This window comes from Camelus dromedarius, chromosome 3 (genome assembly GCF_036321535.1).
Source record: "Camelus dromedarius isolate mCamDro1 chromosome 3, mCamDro1.pat, whole genome shotgun sequence".
Lineage (NCBI taxonomy): Eukaryota > Metazoa > Chordata > Mammalia > Artiodactyla > Camelidae > Camelus > Camelus dromedarius.
This window is the reverse complement of record NC_087438.1, coordinates 91875857-91890568: the sequence shown is the minus strand read 5'-3', so window position 1 is coordinate 91890568 and position 14712 is coordinate 91875857. Positions and strand designations below refer to the sequence as shown.

Genomic DNA, 14712 nt, shown 5'->3' with positions numbered 1-14712 from the left:
TTCCACTTTGCTTAACACCCAGCTAGGCTCATTCCTCACAGTTTCTCCTGCCTCTCTGCCTCTCCCAGCTCCTGCATCCATCAGTATCTGGGAGACAGCTCTGACCCATTCCTGTTCGTTTCCTGGGAACCAAGCTTCGCCTTAGTCATAGCATCAGATTCTGGTATACCAGAATTGGATCAACCCATCCATTTCCTCTGTGGGAGGGAGGCAGTAGTGTGACTGACAGGTGGAATGCTGTATCAATGTGTCTATTTATAGCTTGCTACATTGCAACTGGGTGCTGCTATGGAGGGAGAGCTGCCGTGACAGGAGTGACACAACGAGCCCCACTTGGAAGAGCGATTTACTTCTGAGTCAGCAGCTTTGGGGAGGTAAAGGAAGAAACCTTCTGGGCCAGAGTCCTGGATAGAAGAAAGAACATTCTGCCCAGCCTCCAAGAGTACAAGTAGGGCAAGGTCTAGTTGTAAGCACAAGAGTTAAACAGCTGCCATTCCCAAGGGACCTAGGACCTGGACTCCCCAACCCTGTGGCTAGACCCATGGCTTTGGTCAGCCCTAACCAATTGCCACACGTTGTCCAGACCTCTCTGGGCCAAGCCCTGAGGACTGAGATACTACACCAATGCTGCCACTGAGGGGCTTCTATGCAAGACCCAGGTGAGGCTGTGGAGGTGGCCTAAGGCAGGAGTACTAGAAGGAACCAAGGCTACCCCACCCCTACCCTAATTTAGCAATCCTGGCTTCTCTGAAACCTTTTCCCTAAGACCAGCCGTGGGGCAGTCCCAAGGGTGTAGATGGAGAAGTGGAAGAGGTCTCTCCCCCGGTCACTATTAGACTGTGGGCAAGGACCTTGCAAATATAGCATCATCCTCTGCCCAAGTCTGGCATTGTGCTTTACGGGTATCATCTGTCACTATAAAACAGCAAGTTAAGGTTATTGTTATTTTTCAGTTGAGGAAACTGAGGTCCCGAGTCCCTTGGCAGCAGCAGCCAAACTGGGATTTCCTGTCTTGGCAGCCCCAAGCAGGGTAGGCATTCCTTTACTTCCTCAGGGCAGGTAAGTGACCTGGAGGTGGGTGGGCCCTCAAAAAAGGGACTGTTTGAGGACCGAAACCCTGCCTTCTTGCCACCTCATCAACGGGTGTGAGGAACCAGGTTGGTTTTCGGGGATTCAATCCTGGCGTCCACTCTGAAGAGGATGGCCGGGTGACCCCCTCACTCGCGCTGGGGGTACAGATACCCCATCCCCTGGGAAGGAGGGCGAGGAGACGGCCACAGGAACTAGCAGGCTGGGGGAGTGCAGAGTGAGGGGAGCAATGCGGCCGGGTGCGTTCGGCTTTCCACGACAGCCTTTCTCAGGGCGAGCTGGTGTGGGGGTGGAGTGGGAGCCGGTGGGGCGGGCCCGCGGTCGCCCCGGGGCGGCGGCGCCAGGCCGGAGGGGGTGGGGAGGGGCAGCCGCCCTGTACTTCCCCTTAGCGGCTAGCTCTACAACAGCCTGATTTCCCCGAAATGATGAGGCGGCGCCGACCAATGGGCGCCCCCGCGGCTCTTTAGGAGGCGGGGCCGGGCCTGGGCTGGGGGAATCCCGCTAAGTGTTTAGATTTCTCGTCGCGCCGCGCCGCTGCCCAGGCAGAGCGCGCCACTCCTTCGTCGAGGCAGGACGTGCGCCCGAGCCAGGCCGAGCAGAGGCCAGCAGGAGCTGTGCCAGGCCAAAGCCAGCCGTGCCCAGCAGCTCCGCGACCCGGGCATCCTCTGCCTTCTCCTCGCTCCCACCCGGAGTCGCGCTCCCTACCCTCGCATAGCAGCCCTCGCCGCTCCAGGACCCTCGGGCGCCGCCGCCGAATAGTGCTTGCTGCCGAGGTGAGCCCGCCTTCGCCGCGGGGGGCACTGGTGGCGTCGAACAAAGGCGCGCGGGACACCAGGAAATGGGGGCCGAAAACCTCAGCTTAAGAGAGTGGCGGGCGCAGTGTTGCCTGGGCCCCTGGGCTGTCTCGGGAGGGCGCTGGAAGAGCGGCGAGCAGCGGTGCTGCGAGGGCGGGCCGTGGCGTGGACCGCCCACCCAGCCGAGGTTGCCGGCGCCGGGCCACTGTCGCAGTAATGTGTGTGCGAAGCCGCCGGCGGCCTCTGGGTGGCCCTGTATGTTGGTTGCACGCATCACAAGCCCTGCGGGGAAGTCGAGTGTACGTCCGCGCGTGGGCACCCCGTGCTCCTGGCGCCGACTTTCCGCGGACCCAGCTTGCGCCCAGGCCCCAGTTTGAAGGCTGTCTATGCAGGTGGCAGGGGGCTGGGGCTTGCTGTCCTGGGTGACTGGAGTATCTCCCGGGGACGCGGAAAGAGGCGGCCACAGGTGTGTTGTTCCTTGGGCCACTTCGCCCGAGGAGGGGAGCCAGGCGGGAAGGGTTAGCGTCCTGGCCTCTGTACAGAGGCTGTCGGGGGAGGCTTAGAATAGAATAGATCGACTGGTCAGGAGGTAGTGTGCGCTGTCCAAGATACAGGGTGACTGTCCATTAAGGAAGGTGCACAGGTAGAAGCAACAACTCAAGTAGGGAAATTTCTTGGCACCAAGCAAAAGAAGCCCCTCCCTTCCCAAAGGATTTGAATTTGGGGAGAAAAGTTCTGGTATTAAGGTATCTGTGGTTTTTGTCTCTTTTCCTGCACATAAACCCTGAAACTGTCATTTGCATGCCTGCCTCCTCCCAAGATTGCCTAGGAGGTGGTGAGGGAAGAGTGTTTTGCTCAAGATACTGAAGAGATTTGGGGGGCAGTTTTATTCCAGAGAAAGCCCCCTTCCCCATGGTTGTAGTACTTGGTACCTAGCCAAGGGCAGGGGAGGGTAACTGAATGACCTGGGGTGGGGCAGGGTAGTGCCCAGGGGCTGCTCAGCAGACTCCAAACAGGAGCTTTCTGTCTTCTCTTTACAGCAAACATGCCCATCACTCGGATGCGCATGAGACCCTGGCTAGAGATGCAGATTAATTCCAACCAAATCCCAGGGCTGATCTGGATTAATAAAGTGAGTGTAACTCTTTGGGTTTTTCTGCCACTTTTTTAACCTATGTCCTTTGGGGGACCAAAGCTTCAGATGCAGCTCAAAAAGGGAAGTGATAGGGAGCACACAGATGTGTTTCCCAGTGGGTCCTGCATGTAGGGAATGTGCAAGACCCAGCCCAGGGCCCCACTGGCCAACTTCTGCCTGCCTCCCTTCTCAAGATAGGGACAAGGCACCCACCTGAGGGCACTGACAGTTTTCCAACAGCAAGGTTCTCCCAGCATTCTGCAGAGCTGGAGTTTTGGCCTCTCATGAAGGAGACCCCAACAAGCACACGCAGCTTATAGGGCTCTAGTCAGATAGGAGACAGAGGAGTGGGCACTGCTGGCAGGAAGATGGCTGGCTCAGCAGGGGACCCCAAAATTGACCTTGTACGGGTTTTCCAGGCCCCAGAGGCCTCTTGCCAATGCACAAAGGGCAACACAGACCCTGCAGACTTAGTAATAACAGGATTAATATATAGTGATATTAGTACACTTAGTAAGAATAGTATTCACAATAATAGCTAATGTTTACTGCGTACTTACTACAAGCAGGGCAGCATGCTAAATATGTTATTTACATTGATTGTGTCATTTAATCCTCAAAATAGCCCTGTGAGGTAGATCCTATTAATATCGCCATTTCCAGGTAAGGAAACAGAGATACTGATAGGTAGATAAGGAGATCACACAAAAAGTGTTAAGGCCAAGATTTGAACCAGAGCAGTCTGACTCAAAAATCATACTTTTAACCACTAGTAATGATAACAATGAGACCTTAGCTTTTATATCTGTTACCATGTTTTTTCATTTCACCAAAGAGAAAACAGTGAGGGACAAAGAGGTACAGTGACAATGCCAGGGTCACAAGTAGTCATCATCCAAGTCTGGCCCTGCGCTCCCTCAGGTGTATGGCCACGATGCTCTTTGTAGAAGCCAGTTGTCACAATTGCCCTGAACAGTCCCATCTAATAGACAGAGTTCTCACTTCTATGTTGGTGCTGACAAGCCAGAGAGAAGCATCCCAGGGTACTCTGTATGGGTCCCAGCACATCTGTAACTAGCAGAAGGAAGTCGTTGCTGAGCTGTTGGTGACACAGCTCATCAGAACCCAGAGCCCCTTCTGAGAGATCTAGAGTGATGGAGTAGCCTGTTTAAACCATTCTCAGGATGGGTCAACCCAAGCCAGATGTCAGGGTGAAAAGGGGAAGTCAGCCTTTTCCCAGACCTGGGGGGCTGGGCAGACTCAGGCCAAAAACCTATGGTCTCTGAGCTGACAGAGCCTTGTGTGTATGTGTGCATGTGTGCATGTGTGCTGTGCAGGAGGAGATGATCTTCCAGATCCCGTGGAAGCATGCTGCCAAGCATGGCTGGGACATCAACAAGGACGCCTGTCTCTTTCGGAGCTGGGCCATTCACACAGGTGTGTGTCCTGAATTCCAGCTTAAAAGGGGCCAGGAAGGAGACAAGGGGAGGTGCTTCTAATACACACACAAGCTCTTCATTGAAGTCTCAGAGCTCCTTGAGATGTTGTACAGGATTCAGGGATGGGCAGGAGGCAGACCTAAGTTTGGGGTGGGAGGGGTGGGGAAGGTCCATCATTTCAACAAGTTCACAAATTAATTTGTGAGGCCAAAATCTTAGAAAGTGTGGCTTCATGGAGTTTGTGGCTGGATTAAAGTTCTCCCTGGCAAAAACAGCTGTGAGCAAGGACACTGAAAGAGACTCAGGGCTTCCTTTTTCTTGATGTTGACCAATGGTTCTTGGCCCAAGGCCCATCTGGTTGGCAGCCTCCTTTTATCCTTGAGGGATGGCATTCTTGGTCCATCTCAGACCAGCCAGCCCACCTATCAGTAAGTATTCTTTGGCCACTCTCATGTTTGGAAATATCAGATCAGCCCCAGTCCCTATCCTCTGGCTGCTGACAGCCAAAGCAGGGAGACTGGGCATAATCTGGGACAAAGGCAGCACTTTTGGGCATATGGGCTCTCCAGTGCTTCTGACTGGGTCCTTCACTGAAGCTTGCTGGATGTGTTTGAGCCAACTCTGGGCATTTAAGAAGCCCTAGGACCCAAGGCCTGTACAAGTGTCACCCAGGCATACCAGCTGGTTTGACCATTTTGGATCTATCTCTGGCAGTCTGAGAGCCTCTTGTCTTTCTCCTCCCAAGCTGGAGAGCAGCTGAGGATCCCCACCTTTAGCCCTGATGATACTCTTCACTTTGCTGCCCACTAGGCCGATACAAAGCAGGGGAAAAGGAGCCAGATCCCAAGACATGGAAGGCCAACTTCCGCTGTGCCATGAACTCCCTGCCAGATATTGAGGAGGTGAAGGACCAGAGCAGGAACAAGGGCAGCTCAGCTGTGCGGGTGTACCGGATGCTCCCACCCCTCACCAAGAACCAGAGGAAAGGTATCGAAGGGCTCAAGGTCCTGAGGAAGCCCTCAGGGAGGGAGGGAAGGAGGAAAGACAGCTGGGGCTGGCATGCCTGTCTGTACCAAAGCTGACAGCCTTTCTGCCTCACAGAGAGAAAGTCCAAGTCCAGCCGAGATGCTAAAAGCAAGGCCAAGAAGAAGGTGAGTGTGGTCCTCAATAGCTAGCCTTTGGTCACCGGAAATCAGGATGGGCAGTGGAAGGAGTGCCACGGCAAGCCTGGGCCTAAACTGCTTTCTCCTTCTATAGTCATGTGGGGAATCCAGCCCGGATACTTTCTCTGATGGACTCAGCAGCTCCACCCTGCCTGATGACCACAGCAGCTACACAGCTCAGGGCTACATGGGGCAGGACTTGGACATTGAACGGGCCCTTACTCCAGGTGAGGTGGGCTGAGTCTGGCAGAGGGACGTTGGTGGGATGGCTTTTCCTCTTGGGTCTAGGAGGCACTGTGCTTGTGGATGGTGGCCTGTTAGAGAAGGCTTCGGGTTGGGGGGATGCTGGGTGTGATGGCAAACTAAGAAAGCACACAGCTCTGACCTACTTTTCTGTTGTCCTGAAGCACTGTCACCGTGTGCCGTTAGTAGCACTCTCCCTGACTGGCGCATCCCAGTGGAAATTGTGCCCGACAGCACCAGTGACCTGTACAACTTCCAGGTGTCACCCATGCCCTCCACCTCTGAAGGTTAGTGCTGCTGGGGCCTGGCCTGCTGGCCTGTTTGGATCCTGGGAGGGGTTTCCTGAAGGAGAAAAGATGCTCAGAACTCCACCTGGCACTGAGCTGACTATGGTGGGCTGGAGAGAAGAGGGAAGAGGTGTGGCTTCAGGGTTCAAGAGGCGAGTCATCAGGAACATGTCCTGTTCTGGAATCTCCACGGCAGGCAGATGTCTGCGGGAGACCAGAGTGTGTGTATGCACAAGTAAATGGGCAGGAGGACGTGGTGAGGTTGGCACTGCAGGGTGAGCCTGGCTGACCACCAGCCAACTTCTGTTCCTTATCCACAGCCGCAACAGATGAGGACGAGGAAGGGAAATTAACTGAGGACATCATGAAGGTAAAGCCCCTTCCTTCCTCCATGGGTGCTTTTCTGAGGTGGCTGCTGCTCAGTGAGGGGAAAGAACCAGTGAGAACTTCCCAGTTGGAGGGTAGGCAGGTGCTGCTGTGACCTGTCTGCTTGCATAGTCCTACTAGTGCCACATCCATGTGGCTAGGGACCACTGACCTCCTTGGCTGGTGGGACAGTCACTGTGGAAGTGAGGACAGGAGGGAGGCCTGGTTCCTGACATGCCTCCCTAGAGCAGGCGTCAGGGCCTCAGACAGCTCTGAGTCAGCCACCAGGTCCCTGGCCTGTGTCCTCCACCCCAACATGTCCCAGCCCTGTTAGTTCGGGAAATGCACATCAGGTTTCAATAATCAGCCTTTGGGATCTGTAATATGATGGCTTTTTTTTTTTTTTTAAAGCAAGTTATCCTCCAGGTTTTTTTCTGCTTCAGTTTTTAAAATGAATGTAAAAACTTGTAGTGGTTGTACCCAGGCTCTGTCCATCAGCACAGAAAATGAAGATATGGGCTTAATTCCTATCTCTAGCTTTTCTAGGCATCTTTTCTTGACTTAATATGTTAACCATTGCTTTAAGCCACACTCCCAGTTGGTATGTCCTTATTCAGTTAAGAAGGAAGTCTTGGAAATTCTATGCCAGAGGGTAGATGTGGGAGTGTGGGTCCAGGGCAGACCCTCATCTCCAAGGCTCCCATCCTAACTGCACTCCATGTCTGCATCCATCTGAGAATGTGAAAATGGCCAAGGATGTTATCCTGGCTGGGAAGCTTTGGCTCATTGAGGGCAGGGCCAGAGGGTGAGTCTGTACTGGAAGTGAGCTGATTGCTTCTTGTTTCTCTTTCCCCAGCTCTTGGAGCAGTCAGGATGGCAGCAGACAAATGTGGATGGGAAGGGGTACCTGCTCAATGAACCTGGGGCCCAACCCACCTCTGTCTATGGAGACTTCAACTGCAAGGAGGAGCCAGAAGTTGACAGCCCTGGGGGTAAGAAGCCCCTGGATCCATATGGTTTCCCAGAAAAGGGAGAACAATGTTGGGGGCAGGGAAGGCTGTGGAGCAGAATCAGAGAGCAGCAGAGGTAAAGCATCTTTCTTAAACTTATCCGGGTACAGCTTGCAAATTGCTGCTCCCAGGCTCTCATGTTTGCCTAAAGATGTGGCTCCCGTGGGGTGGAAAGCAGAGGCTGCTGTGTCTGTGGTCTTCAGGGATAGAGCTGGAGGGTTGGGGGAGAATGCATCTGCCTCCCACCCTCAATCCTCACACAACCTTCTTCATGTCTTCTAGGGTATATTGGGCTGATATCTTCAGATCTGAAGAACATGGACACCAGCTGGCTGGACAGCCTGCTGCCCCCAGTCAGGCTGCCCTCCATCCAGGCCATTCCTTGTGCACCATAGGTGGGCCTCTGGCCCCCTTTAACTCCTCTAGGCAAGCAGGACCTGGCATCATGGTGGCTGTGGTTCAGAGAAGCAGGACTTCTGTGGCTCCTTGATATGGCAAAGTGTGACTCCATTGCCAAACAGGGATGGGGCTTTCCTCTTTGGAACAGTGGCCTCTGGGGGCCTAGCAGGCCAGGGTCTGGGCTCCTCTTGTCGGGTAAAGCTGGCCCTGCCTCCTGGGAAGATGGCGTTCTGAGACTGGTGTGTCAGGTAGAGGTCTCAAGACAGGAGTCAGCCTCCAGCTCTTCCCTCTGAGCCCAGCTCCTGGAAAGGGTCTTGCTATCACTGGGTTGGCCCGAGGGAACAGATCAGTGACCTCAGAAAAGCACAGCACCAACCCCAGGGCTGGCTCTGCACTAAGAGACAATTGCACTAAGTGATTCCTGTTCCAAAGAACCACCTCCCTTCCTAGCTGAGCCCTGGGGACTATTCCGAAGCCAGTGAAATGTGAAGGAGGAGTGAGGTCCTGCGGGACGGTGCCCCCTCTGCCTCAGAGGAGCTCTGCCCTCTGCTTGGATCGAGGGGCTTGTGAAAAAACATGGCACTTTTTCTTGTGGACCTTGCCACATTTCTGATCAGAGGTGTACACTAATGTTTCCCCCAAGCTCTTGGCCTTTGCATTTATTTATAGTGCCTTGCCCTGCACCCACCTGCCCCCTCAGGCAGGCCGCGGCAGCCCCTTAGCAGCCCCAGGGAGGCAAGTGTGAGCACCTTGGTGTAACTTTAAAAATTGGAAACGTCATCTGATCACTAAGTCATGTGTGACCACACATGTACATGTGTGTAAATATGTACATTTATCTTTTTATAAAAAGCTAATTGTTTATAAGGGGTGTGGCCTTTTATTTAGAGATAAATTATAGATGATTTTACTTTCTGTAGACACATTCTGATGGACTCATTGTTGGCACCCTGCCTGAGATTGACCTCAAGGTGAGCAGTGATGTGCACCTATCACAAAATCCTTTCGATTGTATTCATGGAGAAGATGGCAGGAGAATGGGCAGTCATGGCACAGGGACATGCTCATGTGAATATAGTCACTTGCCCTTGGCTTTATAGCCAGGGCTGTGAGTTGAATTTGGGCTCCTGGGGCCTGGGGAGTGTTAGGTTTTGAGTTCTTGGGAATGTGCCATAGACTCTGATGTCTTGCTAAACTCAAATGCAAGTGTACTCAGCTGCTACTCCAAAAAGTTAACAATTGGTACAGCATGGTCACACGCAATCAGAACAGACATCAGCACAAAAAAGGTCCCTGACGCCTGCTGTGCTAAGCATTACCTCAGTGACCGGAATGTTCACTCTCTGCGCTACTACAGTAGGCAATGACAGTCACATGTGCTAACGGAGCTTTTGAAATGTAGCCAGTGCAATGGAGGAACTGAATTTTTAAAATTATTGTATTAGTTAAAATTTAAACAGCCACACGTGGCCAGTGACTGCCATATTGGACAGTACAGGTAGATACTGCAGTGGGAGCAGATCTGAGCGGGAGGAGCTGGGGAGGCTGGAAGACACTGGGGACAGGGGCTTGGGGCTATTAACCTGCCCATTCAAGAGTAATGAACTGTTTTGACAGCCAACAATAACTGGTGCTGAATACCAGCCTACAGTGTGCTGTGAAGCAGGTCCATGCACAAATCTGTTACGAAAACCTTGGATGGCCTTACATGAAGCAGGCTTCCTTCTTCCACGTCTTTTCAGGGTTCTGGCTGGTCTACTGCATATAGAATCTCTGTAAAGCGGTATATTTCATCAGAACAGTATTTCTGAAAACTGTAGGTTGGGAGTCACGGATGTATGGCAACAAAGGGTTTCCAATAAGGCCCAAGTCATAGGAGTGTCTGAGAGGGAAAGGTCTGGAAATGGGCTTTTCTCATCTCCCTCCACAGTCTGCGGCCCTGGGGCTAAACTGCAGCACCTGCAGGAGGCAGGCTGCCAAGGGAGGCCAACTGGCACCACGAGCACCATCCAGGAAAGGAGGCCATGGCAGTGAGGAGCTTGCTCAGGGGAACCAAGCCCTGTGGACATTTCTCCCATATTCTCAGTCCCAGGAGCCACTTAGACTGTGACCCCCACCTCTTTGGGCCCAGCCCTCTGGAAGGAGTGTGGGAGAGGGAAGGCTGAGTGGGAAAATAATGAAAAAACTGGGAAATGGGCAAAGTTCAGTCAGGTGTTGGTCTGCCATGCTCAGGAAGTGTTGTCTCCTGACCTCAGACATGCTGTGTGAATGGCAGGCGTGGGTGGGCATTCTACATGTGGATACCTGGACAGATTCCAGTCTCAAGCCCTGTGCATTGGAAAGTCCACCTGGATTTTTCAAGAGTAGCATCACCTGGGCACAGAAGGGGAGGGATAAGATGACCTTTCCCAGCTCCTCCAGGGCCCAGCCCTTACTGAGGAGAATTGGATTGGGGTGGCCAGCCTTCTATGGCTTCTAACTGGGGTCTTCTAATGGGTGGCTTTTCCAGCTAGTGATGGCTGGTGATGGTGTGAACCCAGGTAGAATGGACCTGGGAGGGATGCAACCCAGAACAAACAGCGGGGACTGCTTCTGACTTCTTTACTCTCCTCTTGTCCTTCAACTGGATCCCAAAGAGAGCAGGCAGTGGATATGTTGAAGTCCCAGGCAGATATGGAAATCTCTCAAGTTCTAATATGCAAAGCTCATCACTCCTAAGTTACCAAAATGGGAGAGGAATTCCATCAATGAGCTCCCAGTCACCAGAGCCAAGATGGAATCCTAGGCTCCAGCTCCCCTTACCCTAAAGGCATCCTAAACAATAGGGACCATCTCCTTGGAATGTCCAGGAAGCGATCCTAAAACTCTACCCCTCCCCATCACAAGGGAGCCAGGTCCTAGGAACCAGACCTGGAAGAGTAGTCTGGGATAGAGCAAGACTTTCCAGGATGGTGACCTGGCCCATCACACCCTACCATGGACCTCAGCCCATGTCTAGCAGGAGAAATAGTAAAGTCCAACTGCTCACCTAAGGATGATGGCAGCTGACACTAACTTATTAGCCAAACAGTGCCTGAAATGGAGCAATATCAATAAGTATAATCTGTCAAATTTGGGTATAATAATTTAAGGTCATTCTAAGGAATTGCCAATGCTTTTGTGGCTCATTCCCAAGACTCAGTTTAAGCGCTAATGGTAGGAGCTCTTGGCTGAGGGAGCTAGGTAGGAGCTCATCCAAAGATCTGTTTTGTTGGGGTTGTGATGACCTCATTGTCATGAAGGACCACTTTCCAGTGGGGTATACTGGCAAAGTGGGGCTCAGTCGCAACAGCTAGAACTCCTGCCAAGTCTATATATGTTCAAGGGCATTTCTGGTTAGTCAAAGGAGTTTCCTTGCCTTACTTCAAAGATGTCACTTTAATTGGGCTGTTATTCATTCACCTCATTCATTGGCAATAGGAAGAAAGCTAGAGGCTAAGATGATAGCTGCCCATACCGAGGCTCATGGTGGAAGAAGACCTTTAGAGAAGACAGATGCAAACCATGCCCTCTTGATACATCAGTTTTCAACATCTCAGTGCACTGTGTGCAAGATAAATGCTTTCTCAGATCTCTCTGGAAGTCCGGGGTAGGGACTGCCAAAGACAGAACTGAAGTCCTGGAAAAAGTCCTGGGCCTGGTTGGAGGTGGAGTCCTTTCCTCTGGGAGTGATGCCCCTTGGCTAGTGGGGCTAGGTAATGCCCAGGCTGTCATACTCTGGGACCATTTGATCTTCTTTCACATTGTTTGCACAAATCCAAAATCCTTGCATTAGTGAGGTACGGGATTCCTCAGAAGCCCTGTTGGAGCACCCAGGAAGCTTCTGTCTGTTAGACGTAATGCCCTTTCTTAATGTGGGCACAACTAACCCTTCATCAAGAGGATGTGTGAAATTCATCTGAACTCTGCACTAACCTTTCCCCACTTGTGCCAGCAGTCATGGGGGCAAGAGGCTTGGAGGGAGAACAGTGAGCTCGTGCACTCCCTTTTCCAGGAGTCAAAGTACTGGGCAGAGTGAGACTTAGTCAGCCAGGGCCCCCTTGTGAGGTCAAGTCTAAGGCAGCACAAGGGCATAGCTGGCTGGCAACATGGTTTTCCTAGCTCAAGGCAGCTACCAAGAGACCCGTTTCTGCTGCTTTCCTGGGAATGAGGAGTTGTAGAAGAACACTCGCTTCCACAGGCTTAATGTGAGGCAGGACTAGGGAGTCTATGCTGAGTTTAATTTCAACTGGAGAGATACTAGAGGCAATCAGTAGGCAAGAATATGGGAACTGAGTACAAGGGGAGAGACATAGTCACCCAAAGCACCACCTCATCCAGCTCCATGAGCTCAGAAAGGAGAACTGGAAAGGACCTCACGGGTAATGACAATATAGCCTTGAGCGCTCAATTCACACTGGCAGCTGTGCCAAGCACCCTGTATGCACCACGGCACTGGCACCACCACCACAGTCCCTGTTCACGGACCCGAAAATGAAAGCTCAACTGGCTTACAGTGCTTGCCCAGGATGATTCAGCTAATCCGTATGGGGCCTGGACTCCAATCCACATCTGTCCATGCCCAGAACCCAGACTGGTTCCACAATGTCAAGCTACCCAAAGAAGAAGAAACTGAGACCTGGGGAGGAAATATGAAAGAGCTCACCTCTGGCGGCAAGCACCTCATGCCAAAAAAGCATTTGGGAACACCAAGGGAAGGCAGCAAAACTGCAGCTTCTCTGGACATTATGTGGGACTCCACCCTTGCTTTCAGCTCCCTGCCCCCACCTCAGGCAACATGGCTCTGCTGCTTCAGGCCCCAGGGCCCCACTGAAGTGATGTTTGGCTTGGTCCTCAGAGGGAGTGATACACCACAAATGCCCTGGAGGCCACCTGCAGTTCAAGGGGTGGGGCCCCCAGGGGGTGGGACACAGACAGGCCTGTAACTTGGCCTCAGTGCAGGGGGTAGCTTATCCATGCAAGTCTGTTTATGAACCGGCTCCCAGCTCCAGGGGACTCTGGCCTGCTAGGCCTTATCTCAGCTCTAGGGATCAAAGAGGACTTTTCAGCTAAGTTTCTGTCTGAGCAAGGCTACCAGAGCTCTCTTACTCTCCTGCTTTAAACCAGACCCTTTGTTGGGTCCTGGGGTCCTCAGAGTCTGGACTCTGGGTGATGATATGAGCCAGGGCCACTCAAGGGTGCATCCTAACTCGCAGCCACAAGGCTGGAGCCACTTTCTGCCTGTTTTGAATCTAATTTTGGCTTCTTGGTCCCTGAGAAAACCCAGCACCCCTGGAAGCTGGCTGGTTGCTGCTTATATTAGATGGGCTCTCAGAATCACTGGCAGGCTTCCTTCAGGGAAGGCCTCTCCTGTCCTCTAGACCCCACTGGGTGCTTCTTACTTCCATTTCTAGCCATATGCCTTGGATTGGTCTGGGTTCTTCTCTGTTCCTGCCTTCCCCTTTTCCTTAACAGCCAGCTGGATGTGGGGTGTCTGGTTCTACTACCAACTTCTCCCTCACACTTTCAATCCTGAATCGGCTTAGAATTAGGGCAGGTGCAGTGAGTTCTTCCACAGCAGTTAAACATATTCAGCCACACCTTTGCTCAGACAGGCGAAGGGATATGCTTGGGATCACAGTTCAGGAGCGAATTAAGTGGCCCAGGCCACGTGAGTCCTCGGGTGGTGGTGGGGGAACTGTGTGCCAGGCTTGTCTGAGAAAGCTGACTTGATGGAACAAGGAAGTTGTGTGGTTGTGTGGACACAGAGTTGGTGTTTGGGGATCTGGGGTGGACAGGGAGGGAGGGAGTCATTTGGCCAGAATAGCAATTACTTTCCTTAAAACTGAGAACAAGTCCAAGAAGTCTTTTCAAGTCGCCCACACAATGGTGATGGTGAACTTGGGTGGGGGCTGCTATCCTTGACTTTGGGAGGTGAAGGGTGGCTGCCTCTGCTGGGGACTCAGGGTTCCCCTCTTAGTGCTCCTTCTGGGCTTGCCAGAGTGAGCGATAAACTTCTAGTGTGAGAACCTGGCATCTCCATATAGGTGTGTGGGGTGGGGTATGGCAGAGGAGGGCCTGAAGGGGTGTCCAACTTTCCAAGACTCAGAATAGCATGGCGACCATTCATCACCACCCTTCTGTCATGAACTGGCAAGCAGCCAAAGTTCTCCTGGGAGACCATCTGCCCCTACTTGGGGAGCCTGCCTCAGGTCACTCAGGAGGACCTCACTTTTGGTCTCTGGCCAGACTAAGACATGCCATGTGGCCCAGGGGCCCTCCCGTTACTGATGGCTCACACAGGTAAAGCCTCACTGTGCCTGTCCCCTTCCTATCTGCTACTCCCCAGGTGCCCAACCTCTCCAACCAGACTGGAAGCTCCCCAGAGGCAAGCAGCTCATCTCCTCCACATTCTCACCAGAGGAGCCCCTGCTCAGGCAGGGCTGGCGCTTGAGAGCAACTCTTGCAAAACGCTGGGTCAGCAAAGCCCTGCAGTCAGCATCTACTCGTCTGCTCTGTCCACTGCCCACCTGGCTTGAGTCCTTCCTTGGGGGACAAGCCAGGCTGGACTCTGGGGTGCTGGCAGTAGGCTGAGAGACAGGGAGGGCACAGAATGGTACTAGTTCTGCCCCTGCTATAGAGCCTTGGGTAGAACAGACCGTGACCAACCAGTAGCTAAAGGCCCTAGAATAAGGGCCAATGTGTCCCACAACATGCAGCACAACCCATCCATGCCCCTCAGCAGGACTGCTGGAGATGGAAGGCTGAG

At 52.8% G+C, this 14712-nt stretch overlaps 1 protein-coding gene across 1 annotated transcript; it reads left to right on the top strand.

Annotated features, from left to right (window-relative positions):
- The first annotated feature begins 1820 nt into the window (after positions 1-1820).
- IRF1 (interferon regulatory factor 1) lies at positions 1821-8792 on the top strand. The gene is made up of 10 exons (XM_010981285.3): positions 1821-1862; positions 2924-3015; positions 4356-4455; positions 5268-5444; positions 5559-5608; positions 5715-5847; positions 6028-6150; positions 6471-6520; positions 7373-7508; positions 7809-8792. Exons 2-10 carry the CDS (start codon positions 2929-2931, stop codon positions 7919-7921), a joined length of 969 nt encoding a protein of 322 aa, XP_010979587.1. The 5' UTR covers positions 1821-1862; positions 2924-2928; the 3' UTR covers positions 7922-8792.
- Positions 8793-14712: the final 5920 nt, after the last annotated feature.

Excerpts from the sequence above, each read along its gene's own strand:
- IRF1 (XM_010981285.3), top strand. The coding sequence starts at position 2,929 with ATGCCCATCACTCGGATGCGCATGAGACCCTGGCTAGAGATGCAGATT. Across the intron at positions 3,016-4,355 it reads GGCTGATCTGGATTAATAAA|GAGGAGATGATCTTCCAGAT; the intron begins GTGAGTGTAACT and ends TGTGCTGTGCAG. Across the intron at positions 6,521-7,372 it reads TAACTGAGGACATCATGAAG|CTCTTGGAGCAGTCAGGATG; the intron begins GTAAAGCCCCTT and ends CTCTTTCCCCAG.